A 22,023-nucleotide genomic window follows, 5' to 3' on the forward strand; every position below is an offset into this window, starting at 1 on the left:
TGACGCGCGCCAAGCACCAGAAGTCGTCGCTTGCGCATGTGCAGCCCAGCTCGGAGACTCGTGCACATACGTGCGGCTAAACATAGGTCTTTTCGTTACTCCAGAGGAGGCTTTGTGCTAACAGGTTATCAGCCAAACCTGATTGGCTGGGAGAAAAGAAAAATGTACTCAGCGCGCGCGAGTGCTACAAAACAAGCACAAGAGAACACGGTTGGGGTCATGGAAGTACAATGGAAAACAGATTAACAATGAGGTAAAATGTCTATTTTTCTTCGCTAAACGGTTAAACCAGGTTTAATTAAGCTTCCATGAGCGACCTATAGGCACCTAGCTAGACCAATCCCCTCCGTCTGCCCCTGTAAAACGACGTTTAGCCGCCACACCCCAACCACCGCTACGTTTTCAATTCTCCAGCTCTCCAAAACCATTGGCGTCTCCTCGCCATGGCCTCTTGGCGACCAAATTAAACCCACCTTTAATTGCTCCTCATACTCACCGTCGCATGCACACATCACGCAGCAGCTAGCCAAAACGAATTAAGCCAACAACAAGGCATATGGACTCCCTCTTTATCACCGCCGGCGAGCTGCAGGACGCGCCCGGAACGGCATTCTCCGGCTACCAGGACACCGCGGGAAGCAGCGGCGAGTACCCGGCGGACCCGTACGCCCCGGCGGAGTCGTTCCTTCTCCGGATCGGGGAGGACGTCGAGTGGAGCGACGTCGTCGGGGCCGTGCTGGAGCGGGACGAGTCCACCAGGGGCGCTTCCAACCCCAAATCGGCGGCGGCGGCCACGCGCAAGATAAGCGCCGCTGCGAGAGCGCCGAAGGCGGTCGCCAGCGTCGTCATCGGTGGCCTGCCCAACAAGGCCGCGCACGAGCACGGGCGGCGCCGCGCGTGCACGTTGATCGGCCGAGAGAAGGTGTCCGCCGCTAGGGTGGACGTGGTGGAGGAGGAGGAGCCGGCGTCGCCCAAGGTGTCCTGCCTCGGGGGCGTCCGGCCGCGGAGGGGGTTGGAGCCCGTGGACGCCGAGGCGGGTAGGCGCGGGTGGCGGGCGTGCTTCTTGGCGGCCGTGGTGCGTTGCTGCTAGAATCCGTCCGTGTAGATGGAGCAGAGGGCGCCACCAGACGGCTGCGGTGGAGGACTGGAGGTGCAGAGCATGCGCGCGCCCGCGGGTGGCATTGGGAGTTTGGGACACGGTGGTGGGCGGCAAAAGTGTAGTGCTGGCTGCGGGGCAACCGATAGCAATTCGCACCTACTGAACATGAAGGACTAGTTGAATACATCTGGCCGGCTAGTTAGGAATCTTTTAGCCACTTGTGAGTGTTTTTGTTTTTGCAGTCCTTAATTTCTGTTTTTAGATGATCCTTAATTTATGGTCTGAGAGTTGATTTGTTTGGCTGGAGCCCAAATGTACTACTATCTCCGTCCAGAAATAAGTGACGTGGATTTCTATAATAATCTATATAAATCAATGCCACTTATTTTGGTATGGAGGGAGTTTTTTTTATTTTGGATTGTTTATCTGTCATGCTCCTGACGTGACGTGCAGTGTTTTCGGAGTGCACGCATGCACGTATCCTTTTCACTTGCATGTATGCAAAAAAAAATCTAGGATTTCATATGCTACAAGTGCTTTTAAATTTAGAGATTTTATACGGAATGAGGGTATCAAAATATAATATAAAAAAGGTATATTTTTGTCTCCAACTTGTCGGAAAATACATGAATCGTCCATCATCTGTTTTCTGTATACTTATGGTCCATCATCTTTACTCGCAAAAAAAAAATGGTCTCCCAACTCTTGAAACCAAACACATTTGATAACTCTTCCCGCCCGAAGTGGTTTCGGCACCAGCACAGAGGGTTTTGTCGTTCCCACTTGCCACGTTGGCATGCCACGTTCTCTTTCATTGACTTAACAGATGAGACTCGTGGCTACCCTACTTAAGTAGTTCCGGTGCTGCGCTCGCCATCTGTCTGAACAGCGGCACAACCGCTTCTTCTCCAAGTCCGGCGAAAAGTGCCCTCTATGCCGAACTGCCTCCCCATGGCCTCTTGCGTCTCGTTGCGTAGGAGAACCGTCATGAGCACGGCACCACGATCGCCAAGAACTCCCGCTACCTCGAGCGGTGCCGCATCGACGTCCTCCACCATTAGCGCGACCTCACCGTCGCCACGCTCCTCCGTGGCCTCCGACAGATCCCTAGCGGCCCTTATTGTATCCTCTTCGACGAATCGGCCATCGGAGCTCTCAGGTGCTGCCATCTTCTTCAGCCCGGTGGGATCCGCCGCCACTGTTCGTCTCACTCACAAGCCTTCATTCTCCAACGTGTCGACGCTCTCCAGCGCCCATCGTGTCCCACTCAGACCCTGCTTGAGCGTTTCCCCCCTTTCCCTTCCCTCTCTCTCGGGCGGGTAGCCGCTGCCACGTTGGTCTCCCTCACACATTTAGGCTAGGGTTCGGGTCGGGATGAAGGGGACGCAGGGCGGGGGGCAGGCGGTGGGGAGGGGGGGAGAGAATGAGAAAATCGCTCCACGTTGGCACCGAAGCCACTTCGTGCGGGAGAGAGACCAAATCCAAATGTGTCCGGGTTCAAGAGTTGAGGGACCATAATAAGTATTAAAAAAAGATAAGGGTTTTCGATAAGTTGAGGCACCAAAATTACTTTTCTTAAATATAATAGTGCACACGGATCTTGATGCACAATTAACTTGTTTAACCATACAATGCTCGTATATTAGCAAGGGCAGAGTGGACGACGGAACAGGGCTCCTAATTTTTTGGGCCCCCCAAAATTTAGTTAAGTATATGTATTAATTTGCAGGCTGGATATTAGGTGAAGATAGAATCAATATAGCCCACCAAGCGCTTGCAGCCCTTTCAAGCTCACGACTAAAGGAAACTAACGCATATGCTTCCTAATCGCTCTTTCTTCCGTCCCCTAATCGCCTGCTAAATTTCTAATCTGATTTCTTCTTTTCCACACTCATTGGCCTATGCAAACACCCCCCCCCCCCCCCCCCCGAAAATCAATCTAGGAGACACCAAACTCTACTCCAGTTCACCAACGTTTTTTTCTAATTCCACTTTCAATCATTAGGATTTTCCAAACATGAGGTCTCATTTTATGTTTGGCAAAGGGACCTCCAAAATCTAGAGACGGCCCTCATACTGTACAAAAGAAAATAAAAATGCCACTTTTCTAATGTACATATCTTCCTTAATTTGTTCTTCGTTTGTACATGTCAATTTTGCACAATTTTGCACAAACTTTAACCGGTAGAACTTGCACAAATACAAATACCACGGTACATCTGAATAATTGAATATACTACTACCATTACTACGTATTAACAGGAGAGATTTTTTTTTCCGAACAGAAGGAACACAATACATATATGCCTGTGACGCAGATTTGAAACAACGAGATTTTCTGCCTTTTCAGTACAACACAAGTTATACTATGATCACCACACTCCCTCTGCTATTTTTACTACTACAATGATTTACAACTGGAAGATCGAGAAGCTTCGGCACCAAAACATGTACTGTACTCGTGGGTAGCGGTGCACACCACGGACAGAACTTGTACTAAAAGAGAGGAAATACTACAGTTGTAAAAGCCATACTTGTGCAAATGCATGTAACAGCAACTCAGCGTCTCAGCCAGCGGAGAATCTGATCTGATTAATCAGGTTGGATGAGCTCCCTCACCCTTCTGCAGTTAATAAAAGCACAAACACAACACGCTATCAGTCGAGAGTGCGCCCCCAAAACACTCGTAAGTTCCGGAGTACATTTTTAGAAGAAGAAAAACCCACGAGCTAGTTAAGCTGGGGAAGAATTAAAATCGTGTGTTAATTTATTTATTTTTACCTTGTCCCCTTCGGCGGCAGCCGCCTTCTTTGCCGCGTCGGCCTTTCGCTGGTCCGCCATCCTCCTCTGCTTTTCCAGCTTCTCCCTCTCCATCTTCTGCTTAACCAATTCAAAACGAAGCATTTGCTCTTGTGTTCCACTGACACGAACTGACGAACGTAAGAAGGCTTGGACTATTAACCAGTCACCTGTATGTAGACGTTCTCGGCGGCTCGCTCCTCCTCGCTGAGCACCCTGCCGGTGCGGACGCTGTCGCCGAAGTAGCGTCTACCACCGATGCCCTCCATCCTCCTTGTCCCCGCAACCGCTGCCCACGATGGCCGAGCGATCGTCGCTGCGGCGCTTCTTATAGTAGCCATTCACGCCAACCTTCGACTTCTTGTTCTTGGTCCCCACGACCACGAATGAGCTTCTTCTTGCTCCCCAAGAGTATGACAACGTTGAATTGTTGATAACTCACGGCCCGGAGTGAACTGCTGGTCGACGGGCGCGTATCTATTTCTAGTACGACTAGCAAGGACGTGTCAGTGTCCGGCCGGTGCTCTGAACCTGGTCCCCAGATCCTTCTTTTCCCTTGGGCGCAGCCAGAACCTCCTGATATGGAGATAAGGATGAGCTCGAAGTTACAGGATAAAGCGAAAGTAAGCGGTTTCCAGAACCCGCGAAGCTTCTTCTTCTCTTTTCCCGCTTGTATATTGCCGACACGTCACATTACCTCGGGCTTGAGATGACCAAAATGGTGTTGGATTTGGACCTTCCGGTGTGTTGGTTCTTAACCTATTAATTTTTGTCAATAATTTACTAGCTAAATATTTGGTTAAGGATTTGTTGGTCCAAGGTCGACCAAAAAGTGGACAAGATTTATGAAGGAAGAAGTGAGAAAGTCAGCAACATTCATTTGAAAACCAAAATTTTGGCCACCAACCAAACAAAAACAAAAATATCATAGGTTGCCAAATTTTGGTAAGACAAGTTTGGACAAGCCCTTTCTTTGTCTTTTCTTTTGGGATTTGGATATTAATCCGTTGGGCTTGGTCTCGAGTATGGAGTAGTAAATTGTACTAACACGCTGCTACTCCTGCCAATTGGGCTTCATGCTGGACTTGGAATTTTCTAAAAGGAAAAACGACAACTAGGGCGATCTTCGCCCATGGGTGACTTAAAACTCACTCGTGTGCAGTAGTGCATCGCTCTGCAATGAGTTTAAAAAAATAAAAGTACATGATTTCATTTCCTTGTTAATCAAATGTTTTGAATATGACGGTATATATCACATGAGTTGAGGCCCTCTTTGGAAGGCAATAATGCAAAACGCAGGACTAGAAAATAAGTACAGAAAAGAAGACGAGGTCCTCCTGAAACCCTAAGCCGCCTCCCTCCCTCGCCGTCGCCGGGCAAAGCCCGCTTGGTGTCGGTGGCGGCAGGGCCTAGATCCTTCTGCCTTGGAGGATCGCACAGGGTTGACTAGCGCGCGAGGAGCCGCACTGGATCGCGTGACGAGCTCTGTTCCAGGGAGATATCGTGGTGGTCGCCGCTGCCGCCGCCGCCGACGGTGGTCGGGACAGGAACCGCCATTGGAGGTTGTGCCGGAGGTTGCTTTTCTCCGATGACTCATGCTGGGATGGGCAGGTCGCGGCACCTACCAACGGAGGTCGGGGCTGGGCGCCGCCGTTGGAAGCTGTGTAGGAGGTTGTTGTTCTCTGGCGGCTCATGCAGGAAGGGCTGGTCGCTGCCACTGCCGACGGTGGTCAGGGCAGGGCGCTGTTTTGAGCTAGAGGTTGTTGTTCCGGCGGCTCACGCATGAAGGGGAGCCCCTTAATTCCATCCGCCTCCACGGGTGCTGCTGTCTTCGTCAAGCGGATGCGGTTTTATGGGTGGTGGAGATGGCGGTGTGGCGGTTTGTTGTGTCCTGTGCCTGGAGCATACGGGCGTCTTTGGGGCCTAGATGCCCATGGAGATGGTGGTGTGGATGCAGCTGTTGGACATGGAGGTTATGGCACTGGTTTTTGGCGTGGTTCTATATGCGGGTCATGGTTTGTTCATCAATGGCTGCAACGGTGGTCATGGTTGGGGCCAGCTCGGTGGTTCACCACAGGAGGCGAAAGATTGGCAGTGGCGGTCCTAATTGAGCTAGTGGTGCGGCCCATGAAATCATCTTGGAATAAGTCGATGCTTATGCGGAGGTCCTCAACTATGGAGGTGGAGCCAACGTTGACGATGCTTTTGCCAATGCGACGACACTTGATGGTGGCACCATCTGTTGCTGCTTCCAATGATGCTAATGTGAAGGATATAGATGAAGATAGGTCGGGCAAGAGACGCAAGAAGGCTGTTGATTTTGGACTTCTGGGTTTGGGAGCCCGTTCTTGGTTTTTCTGATGGGTTCGTTTCCTTTTGATTGGAAAGAGAGCTCTCTCTATTGAAGCTGCTCCTGGGTGTCTCTTTTGTGAGTTCTAAGGTGACACGAGGTCTATCGGCTAGGAGGATTTTTTTTCCTTACTTGCTGCCATTTTGTGTTGTAATAACTGAAATCTGATCGCCATAGGCGACTGGCTGTGTGCATCGGTTGATGCGGAGGCCGGAGAAACATCCTCCTTTTTGGAAAAAAACACATCGGTTTATATTTTTAAACATAGTTGCACATGCTTGTGTGTTGATAGGGATCAACAAACTCATACACATAAGCATTGATCGAAACATCATAATATTCACGAACACCTGGATAAGAAGGAGCTCAGGAACCAATCGCCATTGATCAAAGTTGTTCAATTGGATTTTCAATGGACCATTCTCCACGTTCAATGATAACCCTCACCTTTTGTAGCACCACAGTTGTTCATGTTTAGATTTACCTCCTCAACCGACACGAGTTCAGTAAAAAACTGAAGATCACCGAAATTATGGACATAATGATATGCATTTATTCTCTCTTTTTTTTTTACAGTTGCAGTTACCAAAATTTATCTGGCTCTACTCTTTACGCCTTTACGGTAGACCATTGAAACAAGAATCCAAAAATAAAGTTATACATTGATAGTACTCTTCTGAAACCCTGCTCGTGTTTCAGAACAATTTACATGAGGTTGTGGAATAGACATTTTAGCGGTGCTGAATTCATATGGCAAGTACTCCCTCCGTCCCTAATTAATTGACGTCGGTTTTTTTTTCAAACAAACTCCTGTAAATTTTCGAAATAAACCTGTAGTCCACGTTCTATTAGAACTTTTGCAGAAAACCTCTTGTAAATTTTTGAAATTAACGCGCAATCCACGTTTAATTGAAGATGTGGACTGCAGGTTTATTTCGGAAATTTATAGGGTTTTTTTTGCAAAAAGGTCGGCGCTAATTAATTTGGGACAGAAAAAGTAGTTAGGAGGAAATCACACTCGCATTGATCTGTTGTGACCAAACATCACCATAGAAAACAGAGCTAAAATATGCTACTGCCACCGATCCATATTAATTTCTCAAATTGGTCAGATATAATATGAATGTATTTATGTCTAAAAAACGTTTAATATATGTAATATTTTACCAATTAATATGTATTGGAGGGAGTAATACAAACTGGCAACAGATTTTATTCAGAATAAAGCTGGAGCAGAAGACCTTACTCCATAAAATTTGCTAATGGATCACTGCTTGCCCCAGCAGATGACAAGCGTAGAATTTCCGATTTCGGGTGGTTGGTCCCGCTGGTCAACAGGTCAACAGAAGACAGAACCGCCTCACACCCTCTATGCCATCTGGGGCCTAGCAGCATCCTTTTAGTGCTTAAAATCCTTGACGTTTCTTCCCAGTTGGAGGCGGAAGCAAAACAGCCAGCACCCAGCAGCCAAAGCGGAACAGGAAGGGGTAGGTGAAGAGAGGAAAGGGAGATGGCCGGGGGCGGCGGCGCGGGGAGAAAGGTGGCGGTCGCCGCCGTGCAGTTCGCCTGCACCGACACCGAATCCGACAACGTCGCTGCTGCCGAGAGGTATGGACTTTTCCCTCCCGGTAACATAGAAGTCAGGAACGCGGGTCGGCGTGTCGACCAGGGTTGCCCGACCCAGATCGACGGCCGGGGTCGAGTCCGGATGGACATGGGTAGACGGCGGGGAGGTGGGACCGCGCTCACGGCTGGCGCTGGGTCACCATGATGGTGGATAATGCACTGGGAGGGAGATGAGAGGTAGGAAGGAAGGAAGATGGGAGGAGGAAGGCTTGATACCTTCACTGCTTCTTGTTCCCTTACCGGTCGCGTTGGATGAAGCACAGGAGCGGAGTAGCTTCAGGATAAGGATGAGACATGGAGCATCGCGGCAGAAACGACGTGTGAGCAGGGGAGGAGAACTTACACCTCGAGCTAGGGCACGCCGTACGGGATTAATTGGTACGGAAGTGGGCTATTTGAGCTCTAGTGGGATGGAAAGTGATTGCATAACAGAGCGACAGCATCATTCATTTGCACTAGGCAGTCAATTTTTTGGATTTGTAGACTAACACCACAAAGGACATCCAATAGGTCTGCCACTTCGCTACTCACCACTTTCAGTAGTTATTATTCTTTTCTCCCAATTCAAACCTTATATTTTAAAACTATTTTCATCCACATATTTTGGATACACAAACCAAAAATTCAACTAGGACTCTGGACTTCTCTTTTCCAAAATGACCATGTCATTCCAGAGAGAAACAAAATGGGGGTCTCCATATTTTATTTGGTGTTTGACCATGATTAGCATAATGTCTAAATCAGTCTACACTTTCTGTTGCTTTACCTCCTGTTGTGACATCATAACCATGCTATGGATTCTCTGCAGACCAGAGTTTCTTAAACTTATTCTGCTATGTTTGCGTACATTTCAAGGTGCAACCTAGTCTCAATAATTTTACTGGATCCTAAAACTTTTGTACAGAACTTGAGTTTGGGGAATTCTGTCCAGCTCTATATTAATGGTTTTGATCTTTGATTTGGGGGAAATTCTGTTCTAGCACCAAGTTAATGGTTTTGATCATTGACTTCGCACAATTCTATTCTAGCTCTGTATTGATGGTTTTGATGAGTATTGACCCGTAATGTTAGGATTACTTCTTTGTATGAAAAACGACAGTGCACAAAAGGAGTCCATTGTTCATAGTTCACATTTTCTAATGACTATTTGCCAATCTTGAGATGCTATGGTTTGGTTGCCATGATGCTAATCAGTGTCAGGTAATTGTGTGTTAGTCATATTCTCATATCTCTGGGGACTTTAACAAGCTGCTAAATGCTTTCACTGATCATAACAAAATCATATTTGAAAAGATCGTATGTGTGTCAGTTCTCTTGTCAGAATTATTATTTTTCCATGTTTATGCACAAGATATGGTAATTTTAGCTCTCGCTTGGAAAACATAAGGACCTAAATCTGAATTCCTTGCAGGTTGATTAGAGAAGCTCATAAGAAAGGCGCAAACATTGTCCTCATTCAGGTAAATTCTTATGGTAAATAAATGTGATGTGCAATGACGAGTGAAAAAATGTGTACTTGCATGGCTGACATATGAGTATGGATGTATATTGTGCCTTTAATTTCACAGCAAAAGGAGGATAATAAAGATATAATTCTCCTCACTTCATATATATGTATTGAATTTCCTAGGAGCTTTTTGAGGGGCACTATTTCTGTCAAGCCCAAAGGATGGATTTCTTTCGGCGTGCTAAGCCTTATAAAGAGAACCCAACTATATTAAGGTAAGCTTGATTGCTCATGCCTCAAGCATGTGACAGGTGGCTTATATTTCCATCAGGTGTCTGTAATATTTATGCATTCACTTTGTTTCTAATGGTCTATAGAATGCAAAAGCTAGCAAAGGAGTTGGATGTTGTAATACCTGTAAGTTTTTTCGAAGAAGCAAATAATGCACATTACAACTCAGTGGCCATTATTGATGCTGATGGAACCGATCTCGGCCTATACCGCAAATCACACATCCCAGATGGACCAGGTAGTCTTACAATAGTGTTTGTCTGACCTGATATAAATTGTGAGTGGCTTTTCTGATCTGGAGAAACTATTTTTTTGGTCAGGTTATCAAGAGAAATTTTACTTCAACCCGGGTGACACCGGTTTCAAGGTAAACATGATTCTATAGCTGTACGAGATGTCACTTTGGTTTAAATAGATGTGTATATTGTAGCTGTGGCTTCTGTTATCAGTATATGAACTTTCTTAGTGAAACTGCTTTTATTGATGCAGGCTTTCAAAACCAAGTATGCAACTATTGGCGTTGGTAAGTTACTTATATTTGCAGTAATACCAGTTTTTATTTAGTTTCGTCGTGATATCACTGCTAATAACCAGTGTGGCATAACCTCAGTTCCTTTGAAGCTTTGCTTATTACTGATCATGCCATCCATGCCCTGGTAGGAATTTGCTGGGATCAGTGGTTCCCAGAAACTGCAAGGGCTATGGTGCTTCAGGGGGCAGAAATATTGTTCTATCCCACTGCTATTGGATCTGAACCCCAGGATATTAACCTGGACTCCCGTGAACATTGGAAGCGTGTTATGCAAGGCCATGCTGGAGCTAACTTGGTATTATTTCTTGTTCCAAAATTGATACTACCAGTTGGTGGACAGTTCTGATTATTTCATGATTCACCTTAATATACCCAGGTTCCTCTTGTTGCTTCTAACCGGATAGGGAAGGAAACTGTTGAGACTGAACATGGCAATAGCACTATAAAATTCTACGGGAATTCATTCATTGCAGGTAATTGAGCTTGTGTGTGCATTTTACAGTGAAATGTGCATGATCGTAACCATTATACATGCATGTGTACAGGACCAACTGGAGAAATAGTGAAGCTTGCAAATGATATCGATGAGGAAGTGCTGGTAGCAGAGTTTGACTTGGATGAGATCAAATCTACCAGGCATGGTTGGGGCATATTCAGGGACCGACGTATTGATCTTTACAAAGTGCTATTGACATTAGATGGCGAGAAATCATCTTAGGCTCCATTTTTGTGAATCCGGCCTTCAAAGGGACATGAGCTCCAAAAAATTGGGAAAACAGAGTCCATGCGAACTGCCGCTACACCCAATGGTAGATCTTCCCTTCTAGCTATTCCCTGCTAAAAGATTAATAAAGTGCTTTGCCTCTGTACAAGGCATCTCTGCGTTCCCAACTTGGTGATTTTCCACCAATGTAGCATACCATAATAAAATACTTGTCATGTAATGATCTGACGAGGACACAAAAAATTCAAAGATGAAAGATCAAAGCAATATACTACTGTTTGACTGGTTTTTGAATCTCTTTGATGATGCTCGTACAGTCACATGTGATCTATCATAATTGGCAGAATCAGCATCTTTGACACCAAAATGCCATTCGCGATGGCTCTAACGTAGACCTGTCAAGTGTCAACTAACTGTCACGTGTGATCTATTCCTTTTCCATCAACTAAGTTCAGGGTTCTTGTGAACCTACATATCTAGAGTGCTTTGCAGCTTGTATGCACGGATCCTTAGCTGGGAGCATCATTACTGCTATGTAGTACTTCGTACTTGGTTGTTTTGTTTAGGACAATAGTTAGCGTGTTTGTCTTTTGTTGATTACTGTAATTCAGTCGTTCAATTGCACTTCCGGTTCTGTAACAGAAAAAAGAGGAGAAAACAGTCCCTTTTGGGGGAGAGTAGCAGTAGATTGACGAGCGATACAAAAACTGAAAAAAATATCGCGATATTTACATCTCTCTGGAAGGGAAAGATACGGAAGCCACCGTATGACTCGTCAATGACGAGCACTTATTAAACCTCAGAGCAAGAAGCTAAACCCTGTTCTGTTCGTCCTTAATTTTCCTGCGATTGCTCTTGCATGTAAATCGCCAGTCTGCTAATTCTTGGTATCTTGCTCATGGCACTGATAATCAGCTAGTTGTTGTCGTTCCTCCGGGTGTGCGAAGTGGAGCTTGAGACGGCCGTCCTCCCGGCACGCCTGGAGCAGTTCCCTGGACGGTATCCTCACCTCCTGCAGCACAAGCCGGCCGCCCCCACGGTGCGCCCGGAGGTACTGCCATGGCTTCCCGGCAGCGCCGATCACCGATATCGGTGGCGGGAACACCCTCCTGCCCCTTGTCCTCGCCGGCATCGGCATCATCTCCTCATCGTGGTTGTCAAAGTACTGCCGCTTGCAGTACTGCAGTCCTTGCCCGGCGTCCACACCTGCTTCCTTGTCAGTGTCATCGGGCACGTTGGCGAGATCAAGGTCGCCTGAGCTCTCGGAGCTCTCCGAGCCAAGGCCCTCGGTGCAGAGGCCTGGGTGGCGGGACGTCGCCTTGGAGCTTGAGCGGTTGCTCCTGGAGCTTGAATGGAGATCGACAAGTGGTGGCGGAGGAGGAGGAGGTGGGGGTGGCATGACGACGGCGCCATGGATGATGGAGGAACCGTGGCCATCGTCGTTAAACAAATCCATCACCTGCAAGGATCTCGCCGCCGTGGGCGAGCCCATGGCAGCGGGCAGCGGCGGCCGGCAACTGCTCTCATAGCCGCCGTAAGCGCAAGCCGTTGCGGCCATGCCCGTGGTGAAGTGGAACTGAGAAACTCTCTCCTCTCTTCCTGCGTTTCGAGGCTGGGTCTGGTGACTCGTGCTTCCTGCCGAGTTTCTGGCTCTGGCTCTGGGTCCCGTAAATTATAAGGGGCGGGGAGATATGGGAACCGGGACTCGTGGCCTCCTTCTGTTACGTCCTTGAGAGGGCGGTGGCGTCTCTGTCTCTGGCGATATGGTAGGCGCCCATGCTATTGTTTGTTGCCTCCTAGCTATGGTGTTGGGCTGCGAGATACAGATACTGTTTTCGTTGCTGCTGCCGGCGCCCCTGGCCTGCGTGCAGCGCTTGGGTTGGTTGCGGGGATCGGTGCGGTATCAACTCTCAACCTTCTTTTCTGAAGCCGCCATCCGTGCTGGACTCATGTTTTCGGCTGCGGAACCGTGCAGTTGATGATATCACGGATCCACTGCACACCATACCCATCTCTTGTTTCAGGCTGGCTGTTTTGCATCCGCGGAAGAGATATCTGCCTATCTGGTGCAGGTTGCCATTTGACCAGTGTGTGTAGTTAACTTAACATCATGCTGATGGATGCCCGAATTTGCTCCTGGCTTGCTTTAAACGAGCCAAAGGAAATCTCTTAAGTGCACGCGCTTAACAAAAAAAAAAGGCTACTAGTTAAAGTTTTGCGCCTCGTTTTAAGGCTCCCAACAGTCAGGGAGGACTTTTGTTGTTGTTTATGTCCATCGTGGATGAGAGCTGTCCGGAGAGAAAGACAGATTAGAGTTCTAAGATGACAACTGACAGCAGGGGAGGTTTTATTTGGTTCCGGGGTTCAAAGAATGAAGGTGATCCAGCCATCCAGGTAGGAGCCAAACTGGTGACTCGATGTGAAGCTGTAACCCAATGCTCTTAGGAAGAGTGGAGGATGGATCTACTGGTAAGCAAGGTTGCTGGTCGATTAGCCAGTCAATTGCGTTTCCTTATTAATATATGGATTGGTCTTGTTCACGCTCATCTTTTCCCCCTTTTGGTTATTTTGTGCTATTATGTGTTACTGACTGGTGGCTTGCAACCAAGCCTTGGGTTGTAAACTGTAACACCGTAATAGCTGTGTGCATCATTTGCGCACAACTTGATCAAAGTTTTGATTGGGTACCGTCAGAGGGTTTTCGGTTAGGTTTGACGCTCTGAGGCGACTCGGCGGCGGCAACCTAGATCGACGTGGTTTCGGATGGAGATCGTCTCCGATCCGCAGTTGGAGTCCTTGATGGCTCCGGTTCAGGGCAAATCTCATCTTGGGAAGGAAACGATGGAGACCAGAGTTCGGGACGATCTCGTCCTGGTTGGGAAGGGCCATGGCTATAAGAGCGCGGCCAAGGGAAGATCGAAGCCGATCCAGGTGATCAATCTACTCTTGAACTGTAGAGCTCGATGGCATCGCTTGACGGTGGGGGTGAACAAGGGGCAACCGTTGAGGTAGCTACCCACCCGAAGCCGGTAGGCGGCGCCGTTCCCGTGGCGATGCAGGGAGGGGGTGTGGTCTTAGACATGGCGGTGGTGCCGAAGGTTGTGGCGGCGAAGGTAGCGGCGACTCAGGTGGCGGCGGGGCTGGCGGCGGCGACGGCAGATCCCGATCTGTCTATGGGAGGTGAGAACGACGAGGAGGCGGAGGTAGGTGGGGAGGGTGAGAGTCTGGTGCCGGAGGCTGCCGTCCTTGATCTAGAGGTCGATGTTGAGGAAGAAGCACAAGCGATACAATGCTGCGTGATCGTGAAGTTCTACTCCATGCGCAAGGTTAAATCTGCGTCTCTTCTCCCGGAGTTCAAGCGTATCTAGCAAACACGTGCTGACATGAAATTCAAAGATCTGGAGGACAATTTGTATGTGATCACGTTCGATGTGGAGGGGGATTATCAGCATGTAATTCGTGGAGGACCGTGGCAGCTGCGTGGCGAAGTACTCATTGTTGCGCCGGTGGATGGAATGATGCCACTAATGGAGATTCCTGTTGATACCATGCCCATATGGATTCATATCGACAATGTCCCCCTATGCTGCAGAATGATCGCATTGGCTGTAGTTGATGCTATGGCTAATGGGCAAGTTGGCGCATACCTTCGGGTGAGGGTAGAAATCTCGCTCCGTAAGCCCCTTCAAGATGAAGTCTCTATCAGGATCAAGGGCAAACTTACGGCCTACAAGTTTCAATATGACCGCCTGCCTAACTTCTGCTTTCATTGTGGTCTTGTCGGACATGGAAAAATGGAGTGCTTGAAGGAACAATAGGGAGCTAAATCGCGCGGACTGGATGCACGTCTGCGCTGTTCTCCTGTCCATAGGGCTGATCGTAAGGAAGGTGTGATACGCGCGGACTCTGCTGCTCGGAGGAGGTTGATGCTTCCGTTTGGTGCTGCTATCTCGCCAAATAGGAGCCATGCCAGTTCTAGTAGAAGGAGTCAGAAGCAGCAGGCAGTGGATGTGCTAGGGGGGGAGGAGGAGCTGTTGAATAAGGTCAATGACCTTAGTGTTCACGATGATGGTGCTTATGATGATGGTGTTCACGATGACGGAGCTACAGACTCTCCTCCTCTCAACCATGTGAAGGAGATGACAAACAAATGGGAGGGTGGTCAGGCTTCAGATAGTAAGAAGAAGGGGTTAGGTCCGTACCTAAGAACAAGAAGGAACAGTAAAGGTGCTAGCTCAAAGGGGCCAACCTCTTCGGATATGATCCCTCCACTTCGCGAGCAGCTGTATGGTGATGTAAGCAGAGGGTATAGCTCGATCACAGAGGTTTCGGTGCAGAACCATGGAAAGAAGCGCACAGCTGAAGAAAAGGAGGCCATGGTAGATGACACTTTAATTGGTGAACTACCTTTGGTTCCATATTCGGAACCGGCCATAGCAGGAGGGACACCAAAGAAGTGGAAGCCGACAGACTGAGATGAGATGCATGATGTACCTATGGAGGAGAGTGAAAAGGGGCGTGTGGCGGGATTGGAAGCAACCGGTCATGTGGCTACTGGCAAACTGACGGGGCCATCTGTGGCGCCCCGTCATGAGTAATGTATTGCCTAAGTTGGAACTGCCGGGGAGTGGGTAATCCCCGAACAGTTTGTGATCTACTCGCGCTCACACAGGCGAGTCACCCGGAGTTGTTTTTTTTGTGTGAAACTAGGCAACCAAAAGAGAAAGTTAGGCGTTTGAGAAACATATTAGGTTTAAAAGGTTTTGAAGGTGTGAGCAGTGATGGTCGTAGTGGAGGCCTAGCTTTATTTTGGCATGAACATGTACTAGTGGATATCCAATCTATGAGTGAAAGACATATTGATGCTTACATCCGGTCCTCTACCGATGATGATATGTGGAGACTTACCTGTGTTTACGGCGAACCAAAAGCTGAGAATAGACATAATATGTGGAATTTAATGCAAAATCTGAAAGCATATTCTGATCTTCCTTGGCTTGTTGTAGGGGATTTCAATGAGGCGATGTGGCAGTTTGAACACTTCTCGAGATGTCTGCGACCTGAGAATCAGATGCTCGCCTCCCGGGACACGTTGGAACTATGTGGCCTGTATGACTTGGGCTTCTCTGGCGTCCCTTTACCTGGGATAATAAGCAATGTGGGCGGCATAATGTGAAAGTTCGTCTGGACAGAGCAGTGGCTGACTTCCCATGGCGTTCGAGGTTTAACTCGGTTACTGTTAAACACCTAGTTTCCCCTTGCTCTGATCACTGTACTATTCTTGTTTGCCTTTTGGCAGAACCTGATGATCGGCCGCGCGTTCGATGTCAACAGTATGAAATTGCTTGAAATTGCTTGTTCGAGGTTTAACTCGGTTACTGTTATCAGAGGTGATTGAGAGTGCTTGGGAGCGTATGGGCAGTAAAGAGGATCTCGGACAAATTCATGGTGCGTTGAAGGGGATTATGGGAGTCGGCGAAGAAAGTTGGTAATGTGGTTAATGCCATTGAGAAGTCTCGGTCAAGACTGGAAGAGCTAATGGCTATGAACGCTGATATGCAGGAGATACGGCGTGAGACGGATAAAATGAATGAACTCTTGTATTGGGAGGAGATGCTTTGGTTGCAGAGGTCTCGTATAAACTGGCTCAAAGAAGGGGATAGAAATACAAGATTTTTTCATGGCAAAGCTGTGTGGCGAGCACGCAAGAACAGAATCAAGGAGCTCCAGCGGCCGGATGGGTCATCCACAGTAGTGACCAAGGAGATGTAGGCAATGGCTGTCAGTTATTTCCAGGAACTGTTTACTCGTGATCCTGAGATTGATTACACTGATATTATTGATCTTATTCATGGTTCAGTGTCAGATGAGATGAATGTACAGCTGTGCAAACCCTTCTCGGATGAGGAAATATCTAATGCTCTATTCCAAATAGGACCGATCAAAGCTCCTGGTGTGGATGGGTTTCCGGCTCGTTTTTATCAGCGGAATTGGCAGCCTATGCGAGAGGAGGTCACACGGGCTGTGAGTCTGTTCTTTGAAAATGGAATCATGCCGGCTGAGGTTAATACCACTGCTATTGTGTGGATCCCCAAAGTGGACCAGCCAAAGGCGCTTAAAGATTATCGCCCGATAAGTTTGTGTTCCGTTCTGTACAAGATTGTAGCCAAGTGCCTTGTAAACCGGCTTAGGCCTATCCTTGGCGAGCTTATATCACCGAATCAATGTGACTTTGTTCCTGGAAGGCTAATCACAGACAATGCACTTTTGGCCTTTGAGTGCATGCATTTTATTGAAACAGAAAATGCAGTCGCTGGCAATTTTTGTGCATACAAGTTGGATTTGTCCAAGGCATATGATCGCGTGGACTGGGGATATTTGGAGTGCACGATGCAAAAGATGGGATTCACGCCCGCATGGATCAAGTGGATCATGACGTGCGTCAAAACCGTGAGATATTCAGTTAAATTTAATGGCTCCCTCTTGGATTCGTTTGCACCATCTCGCAGGTTACGACAAGGTGATCCATTGTCCCCGTTCCTGTTTTTATTTGTTGCGGACGGACTTTCAGCGCTCCTTCATCGAGCGGTTCAAGAGAATAGTATCACTCCTCTGCACGTCTGCCGGCAAGCTCCTGGAATTTCCCATCTCCTCTTCGCCGATGATACGTTGCTATTCTTTAAAGCTGACAATGGCGAGGCTGCCCAAGTCCTGAATATTATTCATTGCTATGGAAGAGGTACAGGACAGCTTATTAATCCTGCAAAGTGCTCAATGTTTTTTTGGAAGTCCTGCCCGGCTGCTGTGCAACAGGATCTGAAAAACACACTGCAAGTTGTTGAAGCTGATTTTGAATCAAAATACTTGGGTCTTCCAACTCCTGAAGGGCGAGTGAATAGAAGCAAATTTCAGAATTTGCAATCTAAGCTTCAGAAGCGACTAATGCAGTGGGGGGTGGGGGGGGGGGGGGGGGGGGGGGAGGGTAATTATTTGTCAGCTTCTGATTAAATCTGTTGCCCAAGCTTTGCCTACATACGTTATGGGTGTGTTCAAGCTGCCCTTCTCTGTTTGTGAGGACCTCACTCGCATGACACGTAGAAAGGAAAAAGGAAGACACACTGGATGTTGTGGGACAAGATGATCCAACCGAAGCGGCATGGTGGTATTGGCTTCCGTGATATGCGTGTCTTCAACCAGGCCCTCCTTGCTCGTCAGGCGTGGGTCTCATTGATAATCCTACTAGCCTTTGTGCCCAGGTGCTGAAAGCTAGGTATTATCCCAATGGGAACATTATCGACACTGTATTCACTGGGAGGCCGTCGTCGACCTGGGAAGCTATCGCCTATGGGCTCGAGCTCTTGAAGAAAGGGATGATATGGCGAATTGGCACTGGCAGCAGGGTTCGAGTGTGGCGTGATAATTGGATACCTCGCGACTTGAACTTGCGGCCTATTACTCGGCAGGGAAGATGCCGGATGAAGTGGGTCTCTGACTTCCTGGACGAGAATGGCGCATGGAATTATGACCTTCTTCAGCAATGGTTCTTGCCTGTCGATGTGGACTGCATGATGCAGATAGACCGTCCACCCGTAATGATGATGATCTCCTTGCTTGGCATCCAGAGCGTTCAGGTGTTTTTCTGTAAGAAGTGTTTACAAGCTTGGGCTTCGTCTTGTGGCTCTGGAACCGGGTGCAGGAGCCTCGTCTGATCGGTCAGATGGGAGCCGGCCATGTTGGGATACGATCTGGAAAGCGAATGTGCCGCAAAAAGTCCGTATCTTTGCCTGGAGGCTAGCGTCGAACAGTCTTTATACACGTGCAAATAAGAAGAGTCGCCGGATGGAGCTGCAGGGCACCTGCCTCATCTGCGGGAACGGTGAGGAGGACACCTTCCATGTCTTCTGCTGCTGCCCGCATGCTCGAGCACTCTGGGGGGCCATGGTCGACTGTTGGAACATCCCGCCTGTACAATCTGTTGCGCACGATGGGAAAGAATGGCTCCTGATCTTGCTGTCTCAGCTCAATGATCTGCACCGGACTATGGTTCTCATGCTATTATGGAGGATATGGTATGCACACAATGAGATAACACATGCAAAACCTGCTCCTCCGATTGCTGCTTCTCAGAAGTTTTTGCAGAGCTATGTGGAATCCCTCACGTTGATTAAGCATCATCCCACGGTGGACGTGATCAAAGGGAAGCAAACTATCATGGCTTCTGTTGCACCATGTCCCAGGAAGAGAGATACGGCGGCCACGGAGTTGCAGTGGAAGCCGCCTCCCGCAAATTGGGCCAAGCTAAATGTTGACGGTTCCTTTGTTGCTGACACGGGTGAAGCTGGTGCAGGTATGATACTCCATGACCATGAAGGGAAAATTATCTTCAGTGCCGTGAGGTGCCTGAGGCACTGCAGCGACGCCCTGGAAGCTGAGCTTGCTGCCTGTATGGAGGGCCTTGCGCTGGCTATTAGGCAGACCGTGATGCCGATTATCCTTGAGACGGATAGCAGCCAAGTGAAGACACTGCTAGGTCAGGCGAATACTGATCGTTCGAAGTACCGGAACATTGTTCTGGAGTCTAGGAGGCTTCTTGCTTCCGGGAGGGAGATTGTAGTCGTTAAAATTGATCGCTTACAAAACAGGGTTAGTCATGACTTAGCAGCATTTGCTAGGTCCAGCCAACAAGTTGCCTCCTGGCTTAGATGCAGTCCTTTGCATCATGATGTAAACTCTGTTTGATTAATATATCTCCTTTCTTCGGGGAAAAAAAAACTTCATCAAAGTTTAACAAGTTTGATTTAGAATAAAGTTAGTATGACTTTTTTTACATTTTAGAACGGAGAAAGTACGTACGTAGTTAGCTGTCATGTAGAGTATCCTTGTACTATAATTTGGCGATGTAACTTTGTTTGAATTAATAGTTTAATAGATGTAGCCTCTACTCTACGAATCTTTGCAGTTGCCTCAATTGTTGCCTCCACCCAAATTGAACTGTCACGTAGGTTTGCCGTACGAATCTGACGATCCAAACTACATGTAAAGAAGAACCCCCATTAAGCATTAAGATACCTCTAGAACTCCATGTACGAACAAAGTTGGATCCGATCACGCATAGAAAATTGTATGTTCGGGACACACAACGTTGGTTGGTACTCTCTCATCGGGAGTAGGTTCACACAGCAGAAACGGCCTCAATCAACAGAGCATGTGCCGCTCTAACCTCTAGTTACTGACACAGCAAGCATCGGTTTCCTTTCCACACGGAGAAATGATTAGAGAGAAGTCTTTTGATCGGACGTTTAGTTATGACTGTATTTGGACCGTTGCTCGCTGCAGCAAGGCTTGACTAGCACTTCGATGAAGCGACTGCCGACTGCGACAGGGGGACGCCGTCGACGGCAGCCGTTGCTCCTTATCGTCTTTTTTTTTTGCGGGTAGCCGTTGCTCCTTATCGTCTGAAATCTCAAAGGCATGCAACTTTTCTTTAGCAACTTGTGAGGAGTCTCTGCTTGTGACATGAGATGTATGAAGAGAAGAACAGACGAAGGCAACAGTTGCTGGCTTAAATCCGGAAATTTATTTCGTGTTTTACTAGCCATTTTGAATTTCTAATGAATTTGCTGGCCTATCTGGGAATTTATTTCGCGTTTTACTAGCCATTTTGAATTTCTAATGAAGGCTAATTCAATAGGGCCCCCCTCTCCAAACTGAGGGCTTATTTGATTCATGGGATTGGAAAAATAAAGGAATATGAAAAATGTAGGTTTGCAATGTCACGCCCACTTGATCCCTATAAGATTTTGTTTGCACCAAAGTTTAGTTGATTGGACCAAAGAATTTCTACAATAGGTTGGAGTGGATGTAAATTTTCCTATGAAATGTAGTACAAATGATTCCTTAGGAAAAAATTGCTATAAGATTCGATCCTACGAATCAAACGACCAACATAGGAAAAAATTCTAAGAATTTTAAACCTCCAAAATTCCTATGGAAATCCTTTGAATCAAATGAGACCTCAGAAGGTAGGATGGTTTTTTCACGTTTTTCTTTCATCTTCCTCTTACTTTCCAGTCTCCTACTCTTTTCTTCCTCCTGTTTCCTTTCTCTCTAGAAAGGTACCCACTACCTCAAGAACTGTTTCGACAATCCCTTCGGTGAGATTGTTTGGAATTATGTCTACGACGCTGTGAAATTTCGTCGCGATCAAACGGTGAAATCTCCAGCCCATACCAAAGTACCGAGTGTTGTTCGGATTTCTTGCGGCCATGCATGATAGCACGATGTTCACATGTTTCCCACTGATTCGAGCAATGTTCAACGATTCCTTCGGTGGTACTGTGCGGAATTTTGTCTGCTACCATAATGTGCAATTTGGAATATCCGGAAAAATTCAAAATACCGAGTGTTGTTTGGATTTCTTCCGACCGTGCGGGACAGCACGAACAACCGATTTGTTTGCATGTTTCCCGATGCTTCAAGAAAGGGTTAGCCGATCCCTTCGGTGGGATTGTGCGGAATTTTTCCTACTAATACAATATGAAATTTCATCGCGATCCAACGGTGGGATCTCTAAAAAACTTCAAAACACCGAATGTTGTTTCGATTTCTCGCGCCTGTGCGACACAGCACGAACATCTGACTTGTTCGCATGCTTCCCGCTGGCTCAAGAAATGTTTGAAGGATCCCTTCGGTGGGATTGTGTGCAATTGTGTCTACTAGTATCTCATGAAATTTCGTGACGATCCAACGGTGAAATCTCTGACAATATCGAAAACGCCGAGTGTTGTTCGGAGCCAGGCGGAAAGGAGAGAAGAAAATATTTTTACACAGACCACAAATTAATGAATCTTACACAAAAATGTATAGATGTGTAGTATAAATCTGTACTAACACTACAAACAAAATTCAGATTTTTTCGAAACTTCAAAACATGATTTTCATGATGTTTGAACTATAGGGAGCACTGGATCTCGGGAGCCAAAAATCCATATTATTCACGAGAATCGCAAACAATTTTTCATACTCCCTCCGTCCAACAAAAGATGTCTTAGGTTTGTCAAAATTTAAATGTATCTAGACGTGACTTAGTGTATAGATGCATTCAAATTTAGTCAAAGTTAAGACATCCTTAATTTGTTAGACGGAGGGAATATGA

General features: G+C 47.3%; 4 protein-coding genes across 4 annotated transcripts; 2 read left to right on the forward strand and 2 right to left on the reverse strand.

Annotated features, from left to right (window-relative positions):
- Positions 1 to 419: 419 nt before the first annotated feature.
- LOC104584271 lies at positions 420 to 1,624 on the forward strand. The gene has a single exon (XM_010238500.3). The coding sequence runs from the start codon at positions 557 to 559 to the stop codon at positions 1,088 to 1,090; it is 534 nt and encodes a 177-aa protein (XP_010236802.1). The 5' UTR covers positions 420 to 556; the 3' UTR covers positions 1,091 to 1,624.
- A 1,695-nt stretch (positions 1,625 to 3,319) lies between these two features.
- Positions 3,320 to 4,432, reverse strand: LOC100821127 (uncharacterized protein At2g27730, mitochondrial). Its single transcript, XM_003575028.4, has 3 exons — positions 4,069 to 4,432; positions 3,881 to 3,976; positions 3,320 to 3,722 (listed from the first exon to the last, which is right to left on the reverse strand). Exons 1-3 carry the CDS (start codon positions 4,237 to 4,239, stop codon positions 3,696 to 3,698), a joined length of 294 nt encoding a protein of 97 aa, XP_003575076.1. The 5' UTR covers positions 4,240 to 4,432; the 3' UTR covers positions 3,320 to 3,695.
- Positions 4,433 to 7,677: 3,245 nt separating this feature from the next.
- On the forward strand, positions 7,678 to 11,153 carry LOC100821425 (N-carbamoylputrescine amidase). The gene is made up of 9 exons (XM_003575029.4): positions 7,678 to 7,856; positions 9,286 to 9,334; positions 9,505 to 9,596; positions 9,699 to 9,850; positions 9,933 to 9,979; positions 10,102 to 10,135; positions 10,273 to 10,439; positions 10,521 to 10,617; positions 10,690 to 11,153. The coding sequence occupies exons 1-9, from the start codon at positions 7,759 to 7,761 to the stop codon at positions 10,860 to 10,862; spliced, it is 909 nt and encodes a 302-aa protein (XP_003575077.1). The 5' UTR covers positions 7,678 to 7,758; the 3' UTR covers positions 10,863 to 11,153.
- Positions 11,154 to 11,516: 363 nt separating this feature from the next.
- Positions 11,517 to 12,764, reverse strand: LOC100840438 (protein FAF-like, chloroplastic). The gene has a single exon (XM_003572533.4). It carries the CDS (start codon positions 12,424 to 12,426, stop codon positions 11,746 to 11,748), a length of 681 nt encoding a protein of 226 aa, XP_003572581.3. The 5' UTR covers positions 12,427 to 12,764; the 3' UTR covers positions 11,517 to 11,745.
- Between the last annotated feature and the right edge of the window lie 9,259 nt (positions 12,765 to 22,023).

The sequence above is a fragment of the Brachypodium distachyon genome, chromosome 3 (genome assembly GCF_000005505.3).
Source record: "Brachypodium distachyon strain Bd21 chromosome 3, Brachypodium_distachyon_v3.0, whole genome shotgun sequence".
Lineage (NCBI taxonomy): Eukaryota > Viridiplantae > Streptophyta > Magnoliopsida > Poales > Poaceae > Brachypodium > Brachypodium distachyon.